The sequence below is a fragment of the Cervus canadensis genome, chromosome 20 (assembly GCF_019320065.1).
Source record: "Cervus canadensis isolate Bull #8, Minnesota chromosome 20, ASM1932006v1, whole genome shotgun sequence".
Lineage (NCBI taxonomy): Eukaryota > Metazoa > Chordata > Mammalia > Artiodactyla > Cervidae > Cervus > Cervus canadensis.
This window is the reverse complement of record NC_057405.1, coordinates 37,809,243-37,832,534: the sequence shown is the minus strand read 5'-3', so window position 1 is coordinate 37,832,534 and position 23,292 is coordinate 37,809,243. Positions and strand designations below refer to the sequence as shown.

The 23,292-nt window shown below is 39.6% G+C and overlaps 1 protein-coding gene across 1 annotated transcript; it reads left to right on the top strand.

The window, feature by feature from the left end:
* The first annotated feature begins 8,224 nt into the window (after positions 1–8,224).
* HINT3 (histidine triad nucleotide binding protein 3) lies at positions 8,225–22,822 on the top strand. The gene is made up of 5 exons (XM_043439545.1): positions 8,225–8,734; positions 13,089–13,206; positions 16,616–16,685; positions 17,490–17,616; positions 20,504–22,822. Exons 1-5 carry the CDS (start codon positions 8,534–8,536, stop codon positions 20,534–20,536), a joined length of 549 nt encoding a protein of 182 aa, XP_043295480.1. The 5' UTR covers positions 8,225–8,533; the 3' UTR covers positions 20,537–22,822.
* The last annotated feature ends 470 nt before the right edge of the window (positions 22,823–23,292 follow it).

Genomic DNA, 23,292 nt, shown 5'->3' with positions numbered 1-23,292 from the left:
GTTGCTATAAAGAGATGGTTTTTTTTTTTTTCTTTTGTCATCATATCCATTACAAACAATTTACCAAGTTTCTACTTCAGAACAGCAGATCAGGACTTCCCTTAAAGTCCTTCAGCAGAGCTCAAACAGTCACAAGTTAGGATCCTGGGCCACATGCCAATATTTGCTCAAAGAGAGCTCTAAATAAGGCAGTTTAGTAATCAGAAACTGGAAACTTCTCTCCTTTCCCACACACAAGCACTCCTTCCTCCCCTTCTTTTGCCTGTTAGACATTTCACTCACTCCAACAGTTGGAGGCCAGCATCATGCAATACTTAGTACCAAGCAATGGCCACTTTAGCTTTAAGTATTTCCTTTTATGGGCATACCAGGTGGCTCAGTGGTAAAGAATCCGCTTGCCAATGCAGGAGATATGGGTTCAATCCCTGGGTCAGGAAGATCCCCTGGAGAAGGAAATGGCAACCCGCTCCAATATTCTTGCCTGGAAAATCCCATGGACAGAGGAGCCTGACGGGCTACAGTCCATGGGGGTCTCAAAAGAGTCAGACGTGACTTTGCACCTACCCATACACTTGCTTTTACACTGGTTTTCTTAGGGAGAGGGAAATGTGCCCATGCTTAAATTTTATCTCCAGAATAATCTACAATTCTTGAGACACTGGTGAAGCAGTAAAAAGTTATTCCTGTTTCCTCAATGTAAGCCAGAGAAGGTTTTTGTATTTATATTCAGGAAATTTCTATTTAGGATGTGGAAAAGGGGTGGCTGCTGTTGAGATGGTATTTTATGAGATTAAGACAGACTCACCAACACACTGTCTGTATCCTCACTGTAAATGGACTCAGCACTGTGCTGTGTCAGACATAGGGCTGTAGCAGCGCCTCTGTCTCTGCCAGAAACACCAAAAAATCTGCCCTAAAAATGCCTTCTGATTTTTGCCATCATGGTTGAACAACTCAAAAAAAATGTATGAAATGAGATTATGAAACAGAGGATGACGAAGTTTATCTGGAATCCTGAATTTTAAATCTGTCAAAATGTTTTCCTTATGACAAAAATACTATATTTTCATTCCTGAAGATGTAAAATATATAGATAAACCATCGAGTCATAATTTATCCATCCAGAGATCACAGTGCAAATATATTTGGTATATATTCTTTCAGGCAGCTTTCTTATAAATTCATATGTATATCTGATAAACATGGACTCATACTAGGTGTATCATCTTGTAATCTACTGAACACATGTCTATGTCAAAGGACTATGGTTTAAGAGCACACGTTCCCGTTAGACTGCTTGGGTTTGGGTCTCAGCTCTGTCACTGACTAATGTGATGACATTAGGCTGCAGGAGATCACCAAGGGAGTGAGTACAGCTAGAGGGAAGAGTATCATCCAGTTGTACATGTTAAATATGTACAGCTTTCTATGTGTGAGAGGGAGGGAATGAGAGAGAGAAGGCGGGAGGCAGAGAGAGAAGAAAACCTAGGACCAAAGCCCATCAGTGATGAGAGAGGTCTGGAAGAAGAGGAAGCAGCCAAAGAGACTTGAGAAGGAACACCAACCAAGAAGGAGGAATGCTGAGCAAGTGTGGTGTCCTGGAAACAAGAGAAGTTCATTAAGAGGAAGGTAATAACTTTTGCTGAAAAGATGAGCACTGAACCATTAGATTTGGTGACATGGAGGTCACTGGTCCTCTCGGCAGAATAGTTTGGATGGAATGATGGCCATGAAAGCCTGATGGGGGACAGGGTGAGCGGGGCGGCGGGGAGGGATTGGGAAGAGCATGGCCAACTCTTGAGGGGGAGTTTGGTTGCAAAGGAGAGCCGAGAAAGGGATCAGTCAGTGATGGAGAAAGCATGGACAAATGAAGGCTTGTTTTATTGTGATATGATGTTCAAAGTTGGCTCTTAATAAATGTTTGCTGCTGATAACAGTAATGTGACTTACTCCATGTTGTATATTATTTTTGATACCAGTTTTTTTTTTATTAAATTCTAGCTAATTTTACAATGTATTAGTTTCGGGTATACAGCAAAGTATTTCAGATATATATATATATATATATATATCTCTCAGAGAGAGAGAGAGAGAAACTGAGCCCATGTCTTCACAGATGGTAAGCTGCACAGCTGTCTAACTCCAGAGCCTACTCTGAAGCAGGGCTGCTACTGCCCCATATGGTGCCCTTTCGAAATTAGAAAACAGCACTCCATTTTGCAAATAAAATTTAAAGTTCATTTACTGTCACACAACTCAAATTGCTGTTTCCCAGGGCAGCTATCCAGAATACCAGCTGGTATCAGCTCTGCCTGTACACACACAGTGCCTATATTTTTGCCTGCTCCCACACTAGGACACATACTCTAGAAAATTTTCAAATACCTTGTTCTGCTCCTCCCACTTCCATGGCAGGGACCTGTATCAAGTCCAGGGTTTGGAAACGGGAAGCAGCTTTTTGAAAATACCAGGTAAGTGAGAAAAGCAATTGTAGGTATCACTAGGGATATAAGCAGGACAGCTGCCACTCCACCTATGTTCACACCAGCACTATTCACAATAGCCAAGGTATGGAAATAACCTAAATGTTCATCTATAAACGAATGGATAAAGAAGACATGGTACATATATACAATGGAATACTACTCAGCCATGAAAAGAATGAAATTCTTTTGCAGCAACATGGATGCAACTAAAGTTATCATACTCAGTGAAGTAGTTCAGAAAGAGAAAGACAAATACCATATATCACAAAGAAATTATCCACAAAACAGAAACAGACTTACAGACATAGGGAACACACCTGTGGTTGCCAAGCCAGGGCATTCAGGATTGGGAGTTCAGGATTAACAGAATTAATAGTTTAACAGGAATAAACTATTGTATGTTGAACAAAAGGTAAACAAAAGGCCCTACTGTATATAGCACAGGAAACTATATACAATATTCTGTGAAAAAGTATAATGGGCAAGAATATGAAAAAGAATGTGCGTGTGTGTGTGTGTATATATATATATACGTATATGTAACTGAATCACTGTGCAGTACAGTAGAAATTAACACAACATTGTAAATCAACTATACTTCAATAATGTAAATTTTAAAAAATCAAAAATGTTTCATTTCAGGAAGATTCATAGAAAGGGTTTTTTGACAAATACAGGCTTCTGATAACTTTCATATTGTTCTGCTGAATTGAGTAAACTTGATGGCTCTATAAAACTGTTAATTACATAGGACTGAGTAAACTGATGGATATGGTTATAATTTTTTTGTTTTGTCTGAGATATTATTAGCTTATTATTCTGTGTTCACCATATATAAGGAAACCCTTCCCCTAAAGCTAATTATGATTTACAGCAGTTTGGTAAATTACAACGCTAAGTAGAATTGAAGCATTTATATTTTCTCTCTACCTGATCCCTCCAGAAACTGGAAACTCAGAGTTTCCCAGGAACTTTATCCAGTAAATAAGGAAGCCAACCTCCAAACAAATGCAAGAATTTCAAGGTAGTTTGGGGAAGACCACAGAAAGGGAGGAATTTCTTTATATCTATTAGGCAAAATTTGTGATAAACACGTGGCATGGCTTTCCTGGGTCCTGAGAGGTCTTTTAAAAGTTTAGTCTGAGACCTCCTTATGAAAAGTCCAGCATAGCCAATTTAAAAGAAACTGTATGATCAATTACACTTATGTAAGTAATCTGTATTTACTGCCTAAAACTCATCTCCCAGACAGCCCTTTCCTGTAGTTTGAGTTATTAAAAAGACAAGGTTTTTTTCTGAAGCTTATTGCTGCAATCTATGCTTAAATAAAGATCAGATGCTCCATGACCTGTGACCAGGCTCTGTTAAAAAATTGAGACTTATTTTGTTAACTGTATATTTGCCCCAATACTTAGCAAAGGGGAATGTTAACTGCTAGAAGTCCTCTTTAAAATCACAAAGCTTTAATTCTGGCTTTCTAGAAACAGAGCAGTTCCCAAGCCAGGTAGCAGTAATCCACTGAAGGATAGATCTTCTGTGAGCCAGGGGAATAGCAAAGTGATCAAACTGCAAAAACAGGCAGCTTGACCACAAGAACCTGATCAAGTTATGACCCTAGTGACTGGCCCTCCTCAATGTCCTGGGTTTCCCCAGTATTCCCCACAGGAAGAAGGAAATGCTGAGAAATGGGAAAGGAAAAGAAAGGAAGCACAGGCTGGTATGAAGGCTCTAATCCCTAAGGTTCAACAATGGAAACTTGCTAAGAGGTTGCCTGATGCCACCCACTGAGGAAGGGATGCACTATGGGGCTTGATGTAAAAGGCTCTTCCAGGGAAGGGGCTCGAAAGACAGTAAAACAAGTAACCCTTGCCTACGATTTGTGTGCCTGTAGTAACCCGCAAATCCATCCAATCCACCCTTTGCTACTCAGGCCAGTTCAACATCAAGGGACACACACAGGGAAGACTGGCTGCCAGTTAGATTTCACCCAAATGCCCCCATGGTGAGGCTGCATCTTTTTACACAAGAAGCTATTTGTTGATATTTTCACAGGATGGGTTGAAGCCTTCCCCACTCTACCTGAAAAGGCTACTGAAGTCTAAGTCCTTTTTAAAAGAAACAGTTCCTTAGTTTGAACTTCCCCTTCAGGGCAATAGCAGGCCCCCTTTTATAGCCAAAATCACACAGGGGCTCACAAGGGCCCTAGGGATTGATTACAAGCTATGTAATTCTTGGCCTCCATACTTGAAGACCTCCAGTCTTCAGGGAAGGTGGAGAAAATGAACCATACTTCAGCAAAGCTCTGCCAAGAGACTCATGACACTTGCTTCCTCTTGTAGTCCTGGGGGTCCATGTAGCCCCCAGGAGTGGTCTGAGGCTTAGCTCAGAAATGACCAGTGGGAGGTCTTTTCTTACTACTGACATTGTACTAGATGAGGAAGTGAGCTGGACAGTCTGGTATATTACTAATCTAGGACAGTTCACAAGGCAATCTATGACTATGCCCACAAGGCACTGCCAGCCCCCACTAAAAACACATGGGAAGGGGCAGTTCCTTCACAAATAAACCCTGGGAACCAGGTTCTTCTTAAAACCTGGAAAGAAGTTCCCCCAAAGACCAACTATTACCAAAATGGAAAGGCCCCTTGTGAGGTAATTTTAGCCATCCTGACTGCTGTCAGACTGCAAGGGAAAGTTGGTTGGGTACATTTGTCTAGACTAAAACTATTACCTCCAAAAACCCCACGAGTCACTAGAGAAGAGCAATCCATCTGTGAGCCAGTGGAAAACCTGAGATGCCTATTGCAAGCATAGGCACGATCCACAGATAAGTAAACCGGTGTGGTGAGTTGGTCTCCTATTTGCCATTTTTGCTCTTGTGCTGTTGATTGCATCCTACTGGTTAGCTTGGCCACCCTCACCAGAGAAGTAACCCCCTTGTCCATGCTGGGTTTAATTTAAGGGAAAATTCTCCACCCCAGAAATGTTCTGCTATTGACCGTGTGCGCCTTACTAGTCCTTGTAGCCAGGGAACAATAGCAAGAACACTCACTTAGCAACATTTCCAAACTTTCCAAAAATCATGTCCAAAAGGGAACATTTACAATAATGCTGGATATGCCATCAATACCCTCCCACTGCTCCCCCCTCCTCCCGGCTGGCTACTGGCCCTCCTCTTACATTTCCCCTGATCCTGTCGGTTCCAACATTGATTAACAAACTAAATTAGGGGCAACTGCCACCCTTTCCTCTCTGCTAGTCACGCTTGCACTTTCCAGGGGGCTATTACAATGCTTTAATCTGAATCCCCTATACAACAACCCAAGGCACCGCGCATGCTAGGTTAAACTGCACAAATGGCACTTGTTTCATATGCCTGCCCCCTCCGCCCCCCTGCAATTGGGAACAGAATTACACCAGATATTCTGCCTCTTATGTAGGGAGAAACTGTACTTACAACCTCCCCCAACCAGTGTCCTGTTTCAGACTATGGCTCCGTCTTCCTAAACAACATGGAAGGGGAGTGTGAACCGTTCAAAGAAACATCTCATCCACCTCGTCAATCCAATTCAACCCACCCGTGGGACACCGAGCAAATGAGATGGCCTAAAGTTGTCAACTCTGACAAAACCAACCAGATCACACTCGAGCATTTCATGAAGACCCTTATAACATAATATAATCTAAATCACCAACATAACGATTTGTGGTCTCCTAGTTGCATAGGTACTAGCAACAGCTATGTCCTTCAAGGACTATCAGCTCTGAACAACCACGAGACATTCAGGTCTGCCCCCCTGAAGGGTTTCTTTTCCTCTGCAGACACCCAAAACATCATGTTATGGAGTTATGGCCAGGACCTGCCCTTTTTCCAAGGCCTTCATCCTATGGCCTGTAAATGCACTGATGATGTCCACTTTGTGTGAGAGTGTCCTGTATGGTCTATAGGGATAAGAGGGATTTTATCTGTAACAGGACCAGGCTGGCTCACCCTTGAACCTAGAGAGCAAGAGGAATAATCTTAGCATAGGGCAGGGCTAGCAACAGGACTGGTGGCTCTATGTGGAAACTTAACTTATCATGAAGTAACACTGAGAAATTTCACCCGGACAGTGTGCTTATGTGATGAAACTGATAGAACAAGCCTTAAAGGGACATAAGACCACTCTTGTTTCTTTTGGCTAATATAGTTGTTCATAATCACCTTGCTCTTTGTTACTTTCTGGCAGTACAAGGCAGAGTTCGTTTGGTAACCAATACTTCCTGCTGTGCCTGGATCAATGCAACAGGACAGGTGGGTGTTAATATTAAAGAAATACTCACCCATGCAGAAAGGCTTCACAATTTTGGCAAGAGCAACACAATCTCACTGTCTGGTCAACAGTTACAGAAACCCTACTCCCAAAGTTAACTTGGTTCCTTCCATTTCTAGGCCCCTTAGTGGCTATTATTGCTCTTTTTGGCACTTGTCTGGTTAATCTTTTGGTTAACTTTGTATCTTCTAGGCTCCAGCACTTTCAAGTAAGGCTCATTATGGCTCAAGGGTTTCACTCCATTCCAGCAGAGGGTGGCCCAAGTCCCTACATGTGCTTGAAACAGTCAGCAAGGGACTTCTATGCCTCTAGTGTAAGCTAGGGTCTGAGACCCCTGTCCAGCAGGAAGATGCTTCAGAAGAGGAAAACTTCAGCCCTTTAACCCTTAAAAATAAGGGGTGCAAAAACTCACAGCAGAGGAATGAGACAGACTGTGGACTTGGGACCCGTTGCACGTGGACAAATGTCTCCTTGAGCAACAGAATATAAGGAAACTAAAGGACTAAAAATAACTGCCTGCAGGTTTTGAGCAAGCTCCAGAGAGTTGGTGATGGACCAGGAAGCCTGGCATGCTGCAGTCCATGGGGATCACAAAGAGTTGGACAGGACTCAGGGACTGAACTGAATTGAAGTACAGCCTGGGCAAATTATAAACAACAAGGTACATAAAAACCAAAAACCCAAATGCCACTTCTGCCATGTCCTGAGCAATAAGAGGGTATTACTCATGATCCCTGCACACAGCACCCTCAAGAGGGTGGGGATGGGTGGGCAGGCCTCCTAAGCCACCTTTCCTGATAGACCCACAGATCTGCCCCGACCCTCATCCAAGGGACCAACCTGTGCGCCGCTCCCAACCCAGGGAGCCAGCAAGGGAATGTGTTACTCATTGTTCACTCTTTCCCGAAGCACAACTCCCAAGAAAGCCCTGCCTGAATTTCTTGTCAATTTCTTGAAGTTTCTAGGTCAATTCCTCGTGAATTTCTATGAAGTTCTGGAATGTCAGACTATAAACTACAGGATCCCGCATTTACCTGTGTGTGAAGAATGAGATAAAGCCCACTATTTTGATCTAGCTGGCGCTGTCAATAATAACAACAAAAGGTAAAAACAGGTGTGAAGTTCTGGTTGATATTTTGAGCCTTATCGCCTAAAATGATCATGGTTGAAAATGCATACCCAAAGCATCAAATATAGTCTGTGTAGAAAACAGCTCTAGAAATGTTCCTTCTCGTAAAACCTACGAATTTTTTAAAACTTTTTTTTTCAAAGACATCATTATACACTCGATGCACTTTATGTTACTGGCTTCAGGGAGAAGACGTTCAGAATCTGTCAACAAATTCATTCGGCCTCCCGGGGAGAGCGCGAACGTGATGTCATCGCGACGTGGGCCGCGAGCCGGCGTTGTGGCGGAAGTCCTGCGTCGTTACCACCGAGACGCACGGGGACGGGCGACTGCCGCCGCCGCCGGCTGCTCTTCCGTGTCGCGTCCTTGCGCGCCCCCGCGTGGCAGTCAGCGTGAAGGCCAGCCTCTGGCTTTTGCGGCTCCGCGGCGAGTTGCCTTGCGGCTCCGGTCGCCCTGGATCCGCGCTGTGCCCAGCTCCCTGCCCGGCCCAGCGCCAGACGAGGGGCGACACCTCGAGGTAAAATCTAGGAGGTGCAGGAGGCTAACTCTGCAAGAGGCCCTGTCGTCCCGGAGAAGCCTCTCGGCGGCGCAGAAGAGCGGGTGCGATGATGGAGGGGCAGGAATGCGATTTAGGGAAGTCGTGTGCCCGCTCTGAGGCAGCGGCGGCTGCCCAACCCGCGGGGTCCCCAGGGGAGACCCCCGCGGTCGCCGCAGAGTCCCCGGAGCTCGCGAACTACAGTAGCAAGTGCGTGTTCTGCCGGATCGCGGCGCACCAGGAACCCGGCACCGAACTCCTACACTGTGAGGTGGGCTGCGACGCGCGCCCGGGCGGGGGTGGGATCCGGAGCGCCCCGGGGGGCTCCGCTTAGAGGGGCCTCGCCGGCGTGGATCGGGTGGGGACGGTCCTGCGTAAATGGAGCTGGGGGAAGCTGGGTGTCCTAGAGATACAGACAGGCTTGTTTCTCTAGGCGCCGGGAGTGCCGCCAGCCTCGTTTACTGTTCTAAGGGGAGAAAAGGCAGAGAGAAAACCTCTCTCCGCAGCTGCCGAGGTGGTCGGTAGACAATAGTGACCTCTGATTTTATTAAAGGAACCTCCCCCTACCCCGCCTCCCCACCCCACTTTTCTAGACACTGCCTTTACATTCTTTAAATACTGATGCTGAAAACAAACTAGTAGAAAATAGATAATGGTGATTGTGAAAAGCCGCATTTGTTAGATCGACTGAAAATAGGTTGGCAGAACTGGTCCTTGGTCACGCTATTAGTTAATAGATTCCGATTTCCACTAAAGAGTCCAGTTCCTTAGAAGTGTTATTATCAGGTGGGATATGTGGAAATTTTCAGAGCATTTAGACTCTGCTTAGATATTTTAAAACAGATATCGGGTAGGCACTTTCGTCTACCAGCTTGACTCGCCTTTAGAGAAACAGTCATTTGAAAGAGTCATCTCCAAAGATTCTGGGCGGTGTTTTTGTTTTGTAGTAATCATTCATTTGTTAAAAGTTAATTGAATTCCTTCTAAGCACTGTTGGAGATTCAGTGGTGAACAAGGTAAATAAAAGCTAGTAGTCCCTGTTTACATTTTATAATCTAAAGGGTGGAGTCAGTACAGACCGAAGAGGCAGCTGATAGTACTCCGTGCTACGGTGAGATGGTTTGACCGCCTGCAGTATTTTGCAAGGCCCGTGGGAGGGGCACCTGACCAGATCTGAAGGGTTAGGGAAGACCTTCCAGAGGAAGTGAGACATGAAAAAATAAGTATGGTCAGGTGAGGAGGAGGAGAGAAGAATGTCTTCGGTCAAGAGAACTTTCCGCGGTTTGGTCTCTGCCACAGGCAAATAGAAATTCAATCTAACTGGAGCATAGAGTTTGAAGGGGTGAGTGGTACAAGATGAGGGTGGAGAGGTAAGCGAGGGCCAAGTTATTAAGGCTGTTGCACTTCATGTTAAGCAGTTTGGGCTTTATTTGCAGAGTGAAGGGAAGGAAACGCCACCGTTTATTGCTACTGTTCATGCTGGGTTGGAAGAAAGGGGTTGAGGAATTCCATGAAAACGTTTGATCTTTGAAAGATCATCTGGTACCCTGGGGAAGAATGATTTGGAGAGGACCAGGCTGAAGGCATGGAGATTGCTGTTGAGGTAATCCAGCCTGATGATGGCCTGACATAAGATGTAGTAATGGAGATGAAGAAAAGCAGATCAATTTAGGAATAATTAAGAGTCTGACAATGCTGAAGTCTGCATCTCTAACCCAGATGATAGGAACTGCCAGGTGGAAATTGAAAAGAGGGAAATTAACAAGATCACCTAGGACATATTTGTGGAGTAGGGAAGGGATCCCTGCACAGAACTCTAAAGAACACTGCCACCGTAAGAGAGGTGGAGGATGAAGACCTGGAAAGGGGACAGAGATACAGAGGGGAAACTAGGAAAGCGAAGAGAAAAGAATTTGTTGAGAAGATAGGGATTGGTAGCAATATCCACCTTCCCTCATCCTCATATCTGGGTTGGATGACTCTCCTGTATGCATGCAGAGAGGCCAACTTAGATTAGAACTGGTTTTGTCCCCAGGGTGATGACCATTGACCTTCAGGAGAACAGCTGCAGTGCAGTGATGGGGCAGAGGGCAGATGGTTGATAAAAACCCCGAGAGTCAATCTAAAACATTGAAGACAGCAAATACTTCTGAAGGAAGTTTGGCAGTTTTGGGGAGAAGGGCGAGTGGTAACTACGGGAGGAGGTGGAGTTAAGAGAAAGTTTTTTGAAACAAGGAAGTCTTTGGTGTGCTTAAATGCTGATGGGCAGGTGCCAATGGACAGAGGTTTAAACTGGCCTCAAGAGGTAGAGCTTTGTCCCTGGGAAAGAGGAAACTCAGTCACCCGTCCATTACTCAGTATTTACATGGGTGCTTTCTCTGTGCCAGACACTGCCGGAGGCATTGGGATACAGAAACAAATAAAAGGAGCAAAAACCCCCGTCCTCGTGGCCCTTACATTCTACTCACAGGAAATAGACAGTAAGCAACATAATAAATAAAATGCATAGTTTCTTAGATGGGGAACAACGAAAGAGAAAAGGGATGCAGTTTTAAACTTTTAGTAAGGAAGTGCTTCACTAAGAAGGTGGCATTTGAGGACTTCCCTGGTAGTCCAGTGGTTAAGAATCCGCCTGCCAATGCAGGGCACACAGGTTTGGTCCCTGGTCGGGAACTGAGATCTCACGTGCCCTGGAACAACCGGGCCCATGCTCCACAACTACTAGCTGGAGCCCATGTCTGCATGCCGCAACGGGAGATTCCATATAACACAGCCGGGATCCTGTGTGCCACAGCTAAGATCTGAGGCAGCCAAATCAATTTTTAAAAAAAATTTTAAAAAAAGAAGGTGTCATTTGAATAAAGCTCTGAAGAAGGAAAAGGAGCAAAGTATATGGTTTATTCTTTATAAAGTATAGCAATGTCATATAGAATGACAGATCCACAGTATATTTATGATATTAAAGTATCATGTGGTGTCACTGGAGACCAGTTTGTCAGTCACCTAAAGCTTAGATGAGCAGTATGGATACTGATCACTTCATGGCAAATAGATGGGGAAACAGTGACAGACTTTATTTTTGGGGACTCCAAAATCACTGCAGATGGTGACTGCAGCCATGAAATTAAAAGACGTTTACTCCTTGGAAGGAAAGTTATGACCAACCTAGACAGCATATTAAAAAGCAGAGACATTACTTTGCCAACAAAGGTCCATCTAGTCAAAGCTATGGTTTTTCCAGTGGTCATGTATGGATGTGAGAGTTGGACTGTGAAGAAGGCTGAGCACTGAAGAATTGATGCTTTTGAACTGTGGTGTTGGAGAAAACTCTTAAGAGTCCCTTGGACTGCAAGGAGATCCAACCAGTCCATCCTAAAGGAGATCAGTCCTGAATATTCATTGGAAGGACTGATGCTGAAGCTGAAACTCCAGTACTTTGGCCATCTGATGCGAGGAACTGACTCATTTGAAAAGACCCTGATGCTGGGAAAGATTGAAGGCGGGAGGAAAAGGGGACGACAGAGGATGCAATAGTTGGATGGCATCACCAATTCAGTGGACATGAGCTGGGTAAACTCCAGGAGTTGGTGATGGACAGGGAGGCCTGGCGTGCTGCAGTCCATGGGGTCGCAAAGAGTCGGACACGACTGAGCGGCTGAACTGAACTGAACTGATGGACACTGATAAGGAAGTTCATGATGTCTGTATTGCCTTTCATCATCATTCTTGTTGAAATCAAGATTATTAGGATGCATATGAGGCTCTTGTCCCAGTTGAATTTTAGTTCTTGGATTGGAGAACTAATAAGCAACAGTGCATTCTGTCAGTGTTTCTGAGGGAAACTATGATTATTGATACTGATTTTGTTTAGTTTTTACTTAATTTTTAGGTATAAGAAATTGAATAAGCTTATTTAGGGAATATAGATTTTTCTCTTGGAAAAGCCTGAAACTCAAATGTTAATAGGTTTAAAGACTCACTGTTTTGTTTCCTTTTTTCCTTACATTACTGTGTAGAGTTTATAAAACAGAAAACTGATGCCATACATATCTTAGCACAATATACTGGAGTTTGTTTTCAATATTTTGAGTCTTTTTTAATGCTATAAAGTGGCAAATAAAAAATTTTTTTGTAGAAAAAGTTTTAAAATGTAATCCCATGTAGTTGCTAGATGATGCTGTAATTGAAGAAAACGTGACTTTGGAAAAAAACTAAATTTAAAAAAGAATTTACCAAACTTGCTATGATTCTGTAGTCAAACCTTTAAAAGTACATATTAGGAGGAGAAAAACCTTAGGGTAGAGATGGAGAAATGTATAATGAAATTTTTAAAATTCTGGGATTATAGTAATGGATTTAATAACTTCATTCATAATTGTTTCCTTGAAATTGACTTTATATAAGTCTTTTTCTTCTCTGGGATAAATGAGTGTCTCATGAAGGAAGCTAAAGCTTGTCTTTATGGACGTAATGCATAATCACAAAATTGCCCAATGGAGATTAGTTGTAACGTAAGTACCATTTCCATATCAGACTGAGATTTATGATGTTTAACATATGCCTCAACCGCATTAGGAAATTCTTTTTTAAAATTCACTAACAAATGACACATTTTTTTCCTTTAGAATGAAGACCTAGTTTGCTTCAAAGATATCAAGCCAGCAGCACCTCATCATTATCTTGTGGTGCCAAAGAAGCATTTTGAAAACTGCAAATATCTAAAGAAAGATCAAATAGAACTCAGTAAGTGAATGGTGGTATTCTTCATGGTCATATCATCTTGAACGGGCATCAGTGATGGCAGTGACAATTGAAACAGTTTAGCCAGGTATTGTGATAAAGGAGCATTGTGGCTTTTTAAACTTTCATTATGAAAAATTTCCAATATATGCAAAATTAAAGAAAATATTTAGTATAATATTTATGTACTTATCATCCAACCTCAACATTTATTAACTTGAAGCCAGGCTCAGCAGTTGTGGCACACGGGCCTTGATGCTCTGTGGCATGGGGGATCTTCCCAGATCATGGATCGAACCTATTTCTCCTGCGCTGGCAGGCAAACTCTTTACCGCTGAGCCATCAGGGAAGCCCCTTAAGTATTTACTATTGTTTTTTTTTTAAGAGGGAGAAATGTGTTTATGCTTGCTTTTCTTTTTCTAATATTTCTTTTCTTCTTAAAAGCTTTTATAGCTGTTGCAAATCAAATGTTACTAATTTTGAAGCAGCATAGTAGATGTTTGGGATTTCATTATATAATACTATTTTCACTGATCTTGTGTATATTTGAATATCTTCATAATAAACCTTTAAAAGTCCTTGCAATTAATTTTTTTTAGTCTTTAAAGTTTGGAAAATAATAAGCATATGGAAGAACTTAGTAGCAGTGTCAAGCCCTGTGACTATAATTGACTTTAATAGAACTTCACCTAACTATAGAATACATAGTTTGTTATGAGCACATGTTCACCAAGATATATTCTGGACAATAAGTCTCAATACATTTTCAAATGATCAAAATCTTATATGTTGTCTGATGACAATGGAATTAAATTGAAGAAATAATAAAATCTAGAATAGTACTGAATATTTTTAAATTAACACACTTTTAAGTAACTTCTAAATAGTTCAAAAAGGACAATATTTTGAATTGATTAGTAATAAAAATATTTATCAAAGGATTATAGAATGTAGCTAAAGTGCATAGAGTAAAATTTATAGCTTTAAGTGCTTATGTTAGAAAGGGAGGTATAAAACCAATGACCTGTTTTCAGTTTAGGACACTAGAAAGAGGCAAGCAAAATCAGATCAAAATAAGTATAAAGAAGGAAATAATAGAGTAGATATCAATGAAATAGGAAAGAGACAATTGGTTTTGCTTAATGTAGTTTGGATCTGATTTTAAGTGAATGTATAACATGATTGCATTGTCTTCTCAATGATCTATTTTTATCATTATAAAATGTTCCATTTTAATCTCTGGAAATACTTCTTGTGTCTATTTTGTATGATATTGATTTAGATACTCCCAACTTTCTTACTTACTGTTTGCCTTGGGTATCTTTTTCTATCCTTGTGTTGTTGTTGTTGAGTCATTAAGTTGTATCCACCTCTTTTGAGACCCCACGGACTGTAGCCTGTCAGGCTTCTTTGTTTGTGGGATTTCCTGGGCAAGAATACTGGAGTGGGTTGCCATTTTCTTTTCTACAGGAGTTTTCCGACCCAAGGATGGAAGCTGTGTCCCCTGCACTGGCAGGCGGATTCTTTACCACTGAGCCGCCAGGGAAGCCCCTTCTATCCTTCACTTACAATAAATTGAATATGTATATTTAAAGATGTGACGATAGCATTGTTATTGCATTGGCATTTTAAAAAAACAATGTAATGGGAAATCTCTGTCTTTTAATTGGAGCATTTAGTTCAGAAACATTTAATATAACTATTGACATAGTTGGATTTAGGTCCACCATCTTGCCATTTGTTTTCTATTTGTCCCACTTGCTTTTTGTTGCCCTGTTTCTTTCCTGCCTTTCTGTGGTTGATCAAACATACTTTTTTTTCAAACGTACTTTTAATATTCCACTTTAATTTATCTCCTCTCATTTTTGCCATTTTTCTTTGTATTTTTTTAAAGTAGTCACTATAGAGAAATTAAAATACACATCCTGCAATTATAACAGCCTACTTAGCTGTTAGCATTGTATCAATTCAAAATATGAGAAACTTTGCAACACTTTGTTGTGTTATTGTTGTCATTTATATTTCATCTATATACTTTATAAAGCCATGTGACTGTTAAAATGATTAAATAGTCATGTGTCCTTTAAAGAAACTAAAAGAAAAAACAGTCTTTTTTATTTATTCAAATGTTTGGCATCTTGGGGGTATTTTTTTTCCCTCAAATTATACTTTCAAGAATGGTTTTATGTTGAAAGCAAAAGCAAGTTGAATAATCACACAGGTCTCCATATTGAACCAGGAACTAGGCAACACTCTTCTGAATATTTTCAGTTTAATTTGTCATCCAATTAAAATCTCGGAACTAGATTTATGGTGCTGAAAATCCTTCTCTATCTTGTTATATGGACTGTAGCATGCTTCTACCATCTCTCTCTTATTTTAAATTCTTTTCATTGAAGTGTAGTTGATTTTCAATATTGTGTTAGTTTCAGGAATACAGCATAGCGATTCAGTTATACATGTATGTATATATATTCTTTTTCAAGTTCTTTTTCCTTACAGGTTACAACAAAATACTGAGTATAGTTCCCTATTGTTATACAGTAGGTCCCTGTTGGTTATCTGTTTTACGTATCGTAATGTATGTATGTTAATCCCAGCCTCCTAATTTAACCTTACCCCACCCCCTCGAATCTTGGGAGTCTTTTGAAAGAAAACAAGATACAGTCTGGCTTGAGCTTTTTTTTTTTTTTGACAGAGTGGTACTGACCTTGTCATGGAAGCCTTCCCACTCAAGCCTGACTTAAGAGAACCAAACTGATAGCAATGATTTTATAAGCCTCATTGTAACAACTATCCTCTGCAGATTCTCTCACTTTTTCCCTTTTTAAATGCTTGATTACACCATTCAGAAACAGAAGGGATCTAAAGTTTGGCATTGTGCTCTGAAGATACTAGGTTGCCAAAAATGTTTTAATGGGAAAGCGTATCCCATCTGAAGACCCTTAATCACTGAGACTAAGATGCTAAGGCAGATGAGAGTTTGGAAGCCAAAACAAACCTTTATGCACAGCTGGGCTAGTATAAAGGGGTGTCATATCCCTAATTTGAGTTCAAAGACAAGCTCAAAATTTTCTTGTCTTCTTAACTCAGACAGTTTTTGTGTAGATACTTGATTTCCTTATGATTAGAATTAGACCACAGTAGGATCAGATGTCCTAAATAGTATCGCTTGATAATATCCCTCAAGAGCTGTTTAGAGTCAGCTCACGTGTGATAGTTTGTGATAGGTTGAACCTTCATTCAAGTGTTGATCAGCAAACGTCTCAGTAACTTAGAGCTGTTGAAGAAGTCTTTAAATGTGTATCCATTTGATACGACTTTTTACTAGGATCTAAAAGTTCGGGTTAATAACTAGGTAATGAACTTAATGTCTCCTATAGCATAATGTAGTTTCTTTCCTGTTTTGCAGTTGAGAACATGGTAACTGCTGGAAAAGCCATTCTAGAAAGGAATAATTTCACTGACTTTGAAAATACAAGGTATGTATACTTGCAGATGGAAACCAATACATACAGTTGGTTTTATTCAAATGTTATTTCCTCCGGAAAATGAAAGTAGAGATGCAGAGTTCATGGTTTAAATGCAGTTTTCCTGAACGTGAACATATTGTTCATTGGTAAATTTAATAAACAAAACTTCTTTTCACATCTCAACATCGTGTAATAATCACCACTTACAGTTTGGACAGACAAGTATATTCAAGCAGTGGGCAGGTAGAGTTAAGTTACTTAGTCTCCTTTGTTCAGTATGTGCATTCCTATAAAATTGTGTATAAATTGAATTTCCTTAGGGAAAAAAATCTAACTTTTAGTATTCAAGAAACTTAAAGTGATGAGAAAGTTTTTTTAGTGATGGTAAGGAAATGACCACGTTATTCAGGAGAAAGCATGCCATCTACTGGTCATGTCTTAGAACTAAGGACCTCCTACTTTAATCAGTGTCCAGTGACTCTGCAGTTTTTAGGAGAATTAAAGATATGATAAGAACTGAAGTAAGACGTAATGCCAGCTCAGAAATCATGAGTTACACAGTGCCATAATATTCTGTGAAAGCTTTTCTTGATGAAGAGTTTATCTTACTGTGAACTTCAACATGAGAAAGAACTGGGTGAATACTCTGAAGTTCATGTAGAAAAACAGTGGAAGAGTTGTTTGAGTGGTAATCTGTCTACCTTAGGTAACCTGTTTTGGGTATCTTTAATATTTATGTGTTTTAACCTGAAAATATAGTTGTAAACCATGGTAGAACTAATCTGTCAGTTATCTCGTACTTTTGTGTTTCAGAATGGGTTTCCATGTGTCCCCCTTCTGTTCCATTTCCCACTTGCACCTTCATGTTCTGGCACCAGCTGATCAGCTGAGCTTCATGTCAAGATTGGTTTATAGAGTGAATTCCTATTGGTTTATCACAGTGAGTGTTAATGTTATGTTACGCTAGCAGCATACAAAAACATTTGTCCTTTTGGTTGTAGTTTTTCTTTTCTTGGCAACAGTAGACACTTACACCTCTTAGATTTGGTCATCTGTTTTAACATACTATTTGCACATATCCAAAATAATCCTTTTAATTTGGGGGACTTTCCAGGTCATCAAATCTGTAGGAAGTGACACCGTGGTGAAGTCTCTGAATTGTAAGCAGAGGAGATGATATAGAAGTTCGTGGCATTAATAGTTCTGAATTCTGGCTCCATTAGTTATTCAAGTGACCATGTGCAAGTTACTTAAACTTTTTAAGGCCCAAATATTTTGTCTACTACTGACTTAACGGGGAATCATGCTTGCCTCCAGGGTTCAGAAGAGGATTGATGATTTAATTAACATGGTGCAGTGGTAAGGAGTCCGCCTGCCAATGCAGGTTCAATCCCTGGGTCAGGAAGATCCCGCGGAGAAGGAAAAGACAAGCCGCTCCAGTATTCTCGCCTGGAAAATTCGGTTGACAGAGGAGCTAGGTGGGCTATAGTCCATGGGGTTGCAAAGAATTGGACACCACTGAGTGACTGAGCACACACAAACACATACATGTACACAAGTGCTTAAAACTGTACCTTGCAGATAGTAAGGGCTCAGTAAATGCAGCCTCTATCATCATTAGCCTCTTTGTAGAAACAGAGGCAAGTAGCATCAGCTACTAAACCTGAAGTTGAAGCTGGGAGTCTCGAAAATTGGAAAATTCTGCTTTGCTAGAGCAATAGTATGATAGAATTCTACTGATTATAAGCTTGTAATCTGACAGTCAAGCTTTGTTATTAAATGACTCTGTCTTTCCAGGGCCACTTGACTAGTAATTTACTGGTTTCTTATATGTCCATGATGATAAGGTGACCTGTAGCAGCTATATCTGAAAAACCATCAAATTACAAATTAAGTGATTACCATTAGTTAATATATATTATTATTATAGTCATATTACAGGAGAAATGAAAAAACATTTGATTTTTAGAAAATTCACATTTCAGACTTATTATCTCTTTCTTCAGCTTGTCCAGATTATTTTATTTAATTAAAAATATATTTAAGATGTACGTGTGTGCCTCAGTCATGTCCGACTCTGTGTGACCCCATGGACTGTAACCTGCCAGGCTCCTCTGTCCATGGAATTTTCCAGGCAGGAATACTGGAGTGGATTGCCATGCCCTCCTCCAGTGGATCTTCCTGACCTAGGAATCGAACACCCGTCTGTTACATCTCCTACATTGGCAGATGAGTTCCTTACCACTAGTGCCACTTGGGAAGCCAAGATGTATATGTACTTCAGATTAAAAAATGGGACATTTTGTAGGAAGCTGGTGTGGTCTCTTTAAAAGATTGGTATGATAAAAAAGAGGTATTTTTTTAAATCTGTATTTCTAATTTTCTATACTATGTTTTATAATAAAAATAATTTAAATACATGTTTTATAACTTCTAAACTGTATTCCTTATAAGATTTTTTAGTTGGGAAAAAAACAAATGAACAAAATTATGATATCTGTTAATGGCTCATCCTGGGAATCCAAACCCTTCTTAAATATATATATATTAAGTATATATTATGAGACTTTGAAAAAATCAAAATAAAGATATTAACATTTATTCTGAAATCTTATATAGTATTCCAGATATATAAGATGATTGAGTAAAATATCTGAAATAATATAACTAAAAGACCTTAGTTTTTATTCTTTTTTAAATAGATTTTTAAAAAAAGGATTTTAGGTTCACAGCAAAATTGAATGGAAAGTTCAGAGAGTTCCCATATATCCTGTGTCCCCACATACTCAATCTCTCCCACTATCAGCATCCTACCCCACAGTGATAAATTTGTTATAATCCGTGGAACTACATTGATACATCATTATCACTCAAAGTCCATAGTTTTTATTAGGGTTCATTCTTTGTGTAGTATATACTGTGGCTTTGGACAAATGTATCATGACATATATCCATATATGTATCCATATATCCATGTAGTACCATGCAGAGTAGTTAAAGTGCCCTAAAAATCCTCTGTGCTCTGATCATTCATTTCTCCCTGCTGCTTAACCTCTGGTAACCACTGATTTTTTTTTTTTTAAAGTCTCCAGTTTTGCCTTTTCCAGAATATCATATAGTTAGAATTGTATTGTATGTAGCCTTTTCACTTCTTCCACTTACTAAAATGGGTTTCAAGTTCCTCCATATATAGTTTACTTCTTGATTTTTAAAAAAATAATTCTTATTGAGCTTTGGCTGTGCTGGGTCTTGGTTGCTACACGGGCTTTTCTCTAGACGTGGCGAGTGGGAGGCACTCTTTTTGCTCCTTGCGGTGGCTTCTCTTTGTGGAGCACAGGCTCCAGGGTGCACGGGCTTCAGCAGTTGTGGCACGTGGGCTCGGGAATTGCAGCTCCTGGGCTCTGGAAAGCAGGCTCAATGGTTGTGGTACACAGGCTCAGTTGCTCTACAGCCTGTGGGATCCTCCCTGGCCAGGGATTGAACCCTTGTCCCCTGCATCCGCAGGCAGATTCTTTTACTGCTGAGCCACTAGAGAAGCCCCCCCTAGTTTACTTTTTAAAACTTTAGTGTTATATTTCTTTTTCTTTTTGAGACTTTCTGACAAATAGGCAATGTGGATAAAAATCTGCCTATTTATGTACAAAATATTAAATGAACACCTTTACTATAGTTTAAAAACAATTGAGAGTTTTTGGTAAGATTTTTAGGAAAAGAATATGTAGTATCCAGCTCTTCTGTTGTGGCTTATTATAATAGGAGTGCCAGTAAAATTATTTCATATAGGCTATGATAATTAGATTAAAGATATGTTATTTTTTTAATTACAGGCTGATTATTTGATTGAAAAACTAAGAACATGAAAATGTCAACAGTGGAAGATTTCCTAATCTTGGCTTAACATAGACTAATATTTTGGTCTCTTTGAAGTCTAATTACAATTGTAAGGATCACTGGGTTTTATGAGAAGCTATACTGGGTAGCCTTAAATTGTTTCTTCATGTTTGTTTCCTGAAATGTGTGATATAGTCATATAAATTCTTTGTCATTGACTTTGTTTTAATGGTTCCTTGTCTAAGGTATAAGATACTATAGATAAAATCCCATGAAAACAAATTCTGTTAATCAAGAAGGGCTCTGTATTTTTTTAAGAAATTCAAATATTTTTATTTCTCAGTAAGTAGTCAGTTATAATAGTGATTTATTTATGAAGAATAAACTGGTATAAAAGTACTTTGTTGGAACCTTTGTTAAGGAGAGAAAGAAATTACTTATTGATTGTTCTGTAATTAATTTCAAAATAAAGAGTACCATACCACACAGTGATCTCTGATCTTGATGGAAAGAATTGTATATGCTGTCACTTACAGATTTCAGATGCTGGTTTTCACTTCCTGAAACCTAGCATCTTTGTAATAAATTGATACTGAAAGCTATATAGTATATATAAAATAATTTTTCTCTAACAGTGAATTTGCTACAACAAATCAATTTGGCTATCCAAGAGAATTCATTGTAATAGAATTTTACCTGTAAGTATATAAATGGGGAAGAAGCATGAAGTGGTTTTATTAAAATATTAAAAACTGGAGGAACCTGCTGCTTGATAGCTTGTTTACTATACCAAAGGAAAATTAGAATTAAAAAGTGATTAGACCTGTCTTTTATCATGAACAAGCCCTGACTTGAAAGTAGAGATGGATAGGCTTGGATGAGAAAATTTACTTTAATAATATATTAATGTTACTAATAAATCATTTCATGAGACATATTTCTTTAAGAATTGTCTTTTGGTGCTAATCTATACTAATAGCAGGGAATGTGAATGAAAAATAAGCACTGAAAGCTAATCTTACGTTGTGCCAGTGTATAATTGTACCATGTACATGAATATAAATGAACATAAGGTTTAAAGTATATTAAAGTATTGATCTTAGAAATAATCTGAGAAGACTAGTTTTTTTTTTCCTTCCTTTTTGGGGGGCATTATATTAAACATAGTTTTAAGTAATGAAATACTACAATTACAATGTTTAGTTACAATCTCTAGAATCAATATTGTCTAGTTCATTTATTCATTCAATAAACATTTGCTGAGCATTTAACTTGTATCAGGCACTGCCAGGATCAGGAAATATAGAAGTGAGAAAGGACCATCTGCCTTTAATTGCTAATACAAAGATCAGACAAAACCAGTGAGTACAAGTTTGTATGTTAAGTATCAAAATGTCCATAGCAGAGTCTGTGAAGAAGGAAACACTGGAGACAGGCGGCAGTAGAGCTAAGTATTTGTGACTCAGTGTTAGGCAGGTAGATAGTGGAAGTTAAGGCCCAGAGACCAACGTGTACTTTCCTTGGGTTTTGCCTCCATTATTATTGACTTTACAATTGAATATCCAGATTCCATTGTGTTCACTGGAGGTGGAGAGAGGGGTTATGGGCTCTCAAAATCATATTTACAAGTTTTTCAGCACTGCTGTATTAAGTAGCTTGGTGAGCACCTACGCAGATTCTCAGTTACATGTTCCTGTAAATCAGTTCAGCCGTGAGCAGCTTCTTCAGGAAAGGAGTTTTCAACATGTGCAACATGTTGTACTGTGTGACCTTGTAGTGACATAATGGACAGTATTATGATAATAACATGTAAGGTATCTAAGGAGTTCTCAGAATTCTCAGACGCCTTGTGGGCTTCTTAAAAAATACTGATTAGCCATTTGATTTAATTTATATGGGATTATACCTTCTCATAGTAAGCTTTTCTCCTTTTCTGGAAAACCCTTGGAGCCTTAAATTTTTAGTGGCTCTTCTCCTGTCAAGATTAATAATCAAATTATAACAATTGAAATTCACTCAGCTTTTGCCGTAGTTTAATTATTATGTTTAAGTATATAGTTTAATTATGTTTATTTATTTAATTATTAATATTTGGTAACTCTAGCTACTAAAGTTATAACATCAGCTCAGTACAAATGCTAATTCATAACCTGTCTTAAAAATGTTTAAAGTAGTATCAAGAGCATTATTTATGCATGTTGTGATACTATTTTTGGTAACTGCAGAATGATAAAATTATTAATAATGAACTATTTCAAACTGTGTTTACTTAGCTAAATTTCTGCTAAATAAATACGGAAAAATACTGTGTGAAATTTTGTCTCTCTGGACTTTAAAAAAAAATTGTTTTTAAAAGACTTTACTTTTTAAGAGTTGTTTTAGGTTGATGGTGGAACTGGGAGAAAGGTACATAGATTTCTTATACTTTCTGCCCCACACATGCAAGGCCTCTCCCATTATCAAGGTTCTCCACCAGAGTGGTGCATTTGTTATTAATACAACTGATTAGCTTTCATTGACACATCAAAATCACCCCAAAGTTCATCAGTTCAGTTCAGTCACTCAGTCGTGTCTGACTCTTTTCAACCCTAGGGACTGCAACACACCAGGCCTCCCTGTCCATCACCAACTCCTGGAGTTTACTCAAACTCATGTCCATTGAGTCGGTGATGCCATCCTACCATCTCATCCTCTGTCATCCCCTTCTCCTCCTGCCTTCAATCTTTCCCAGCATCAGGGTCTTTTCAAATAGTCAGCTCTTCGCATCAGGTGGCCAAAGTATTGA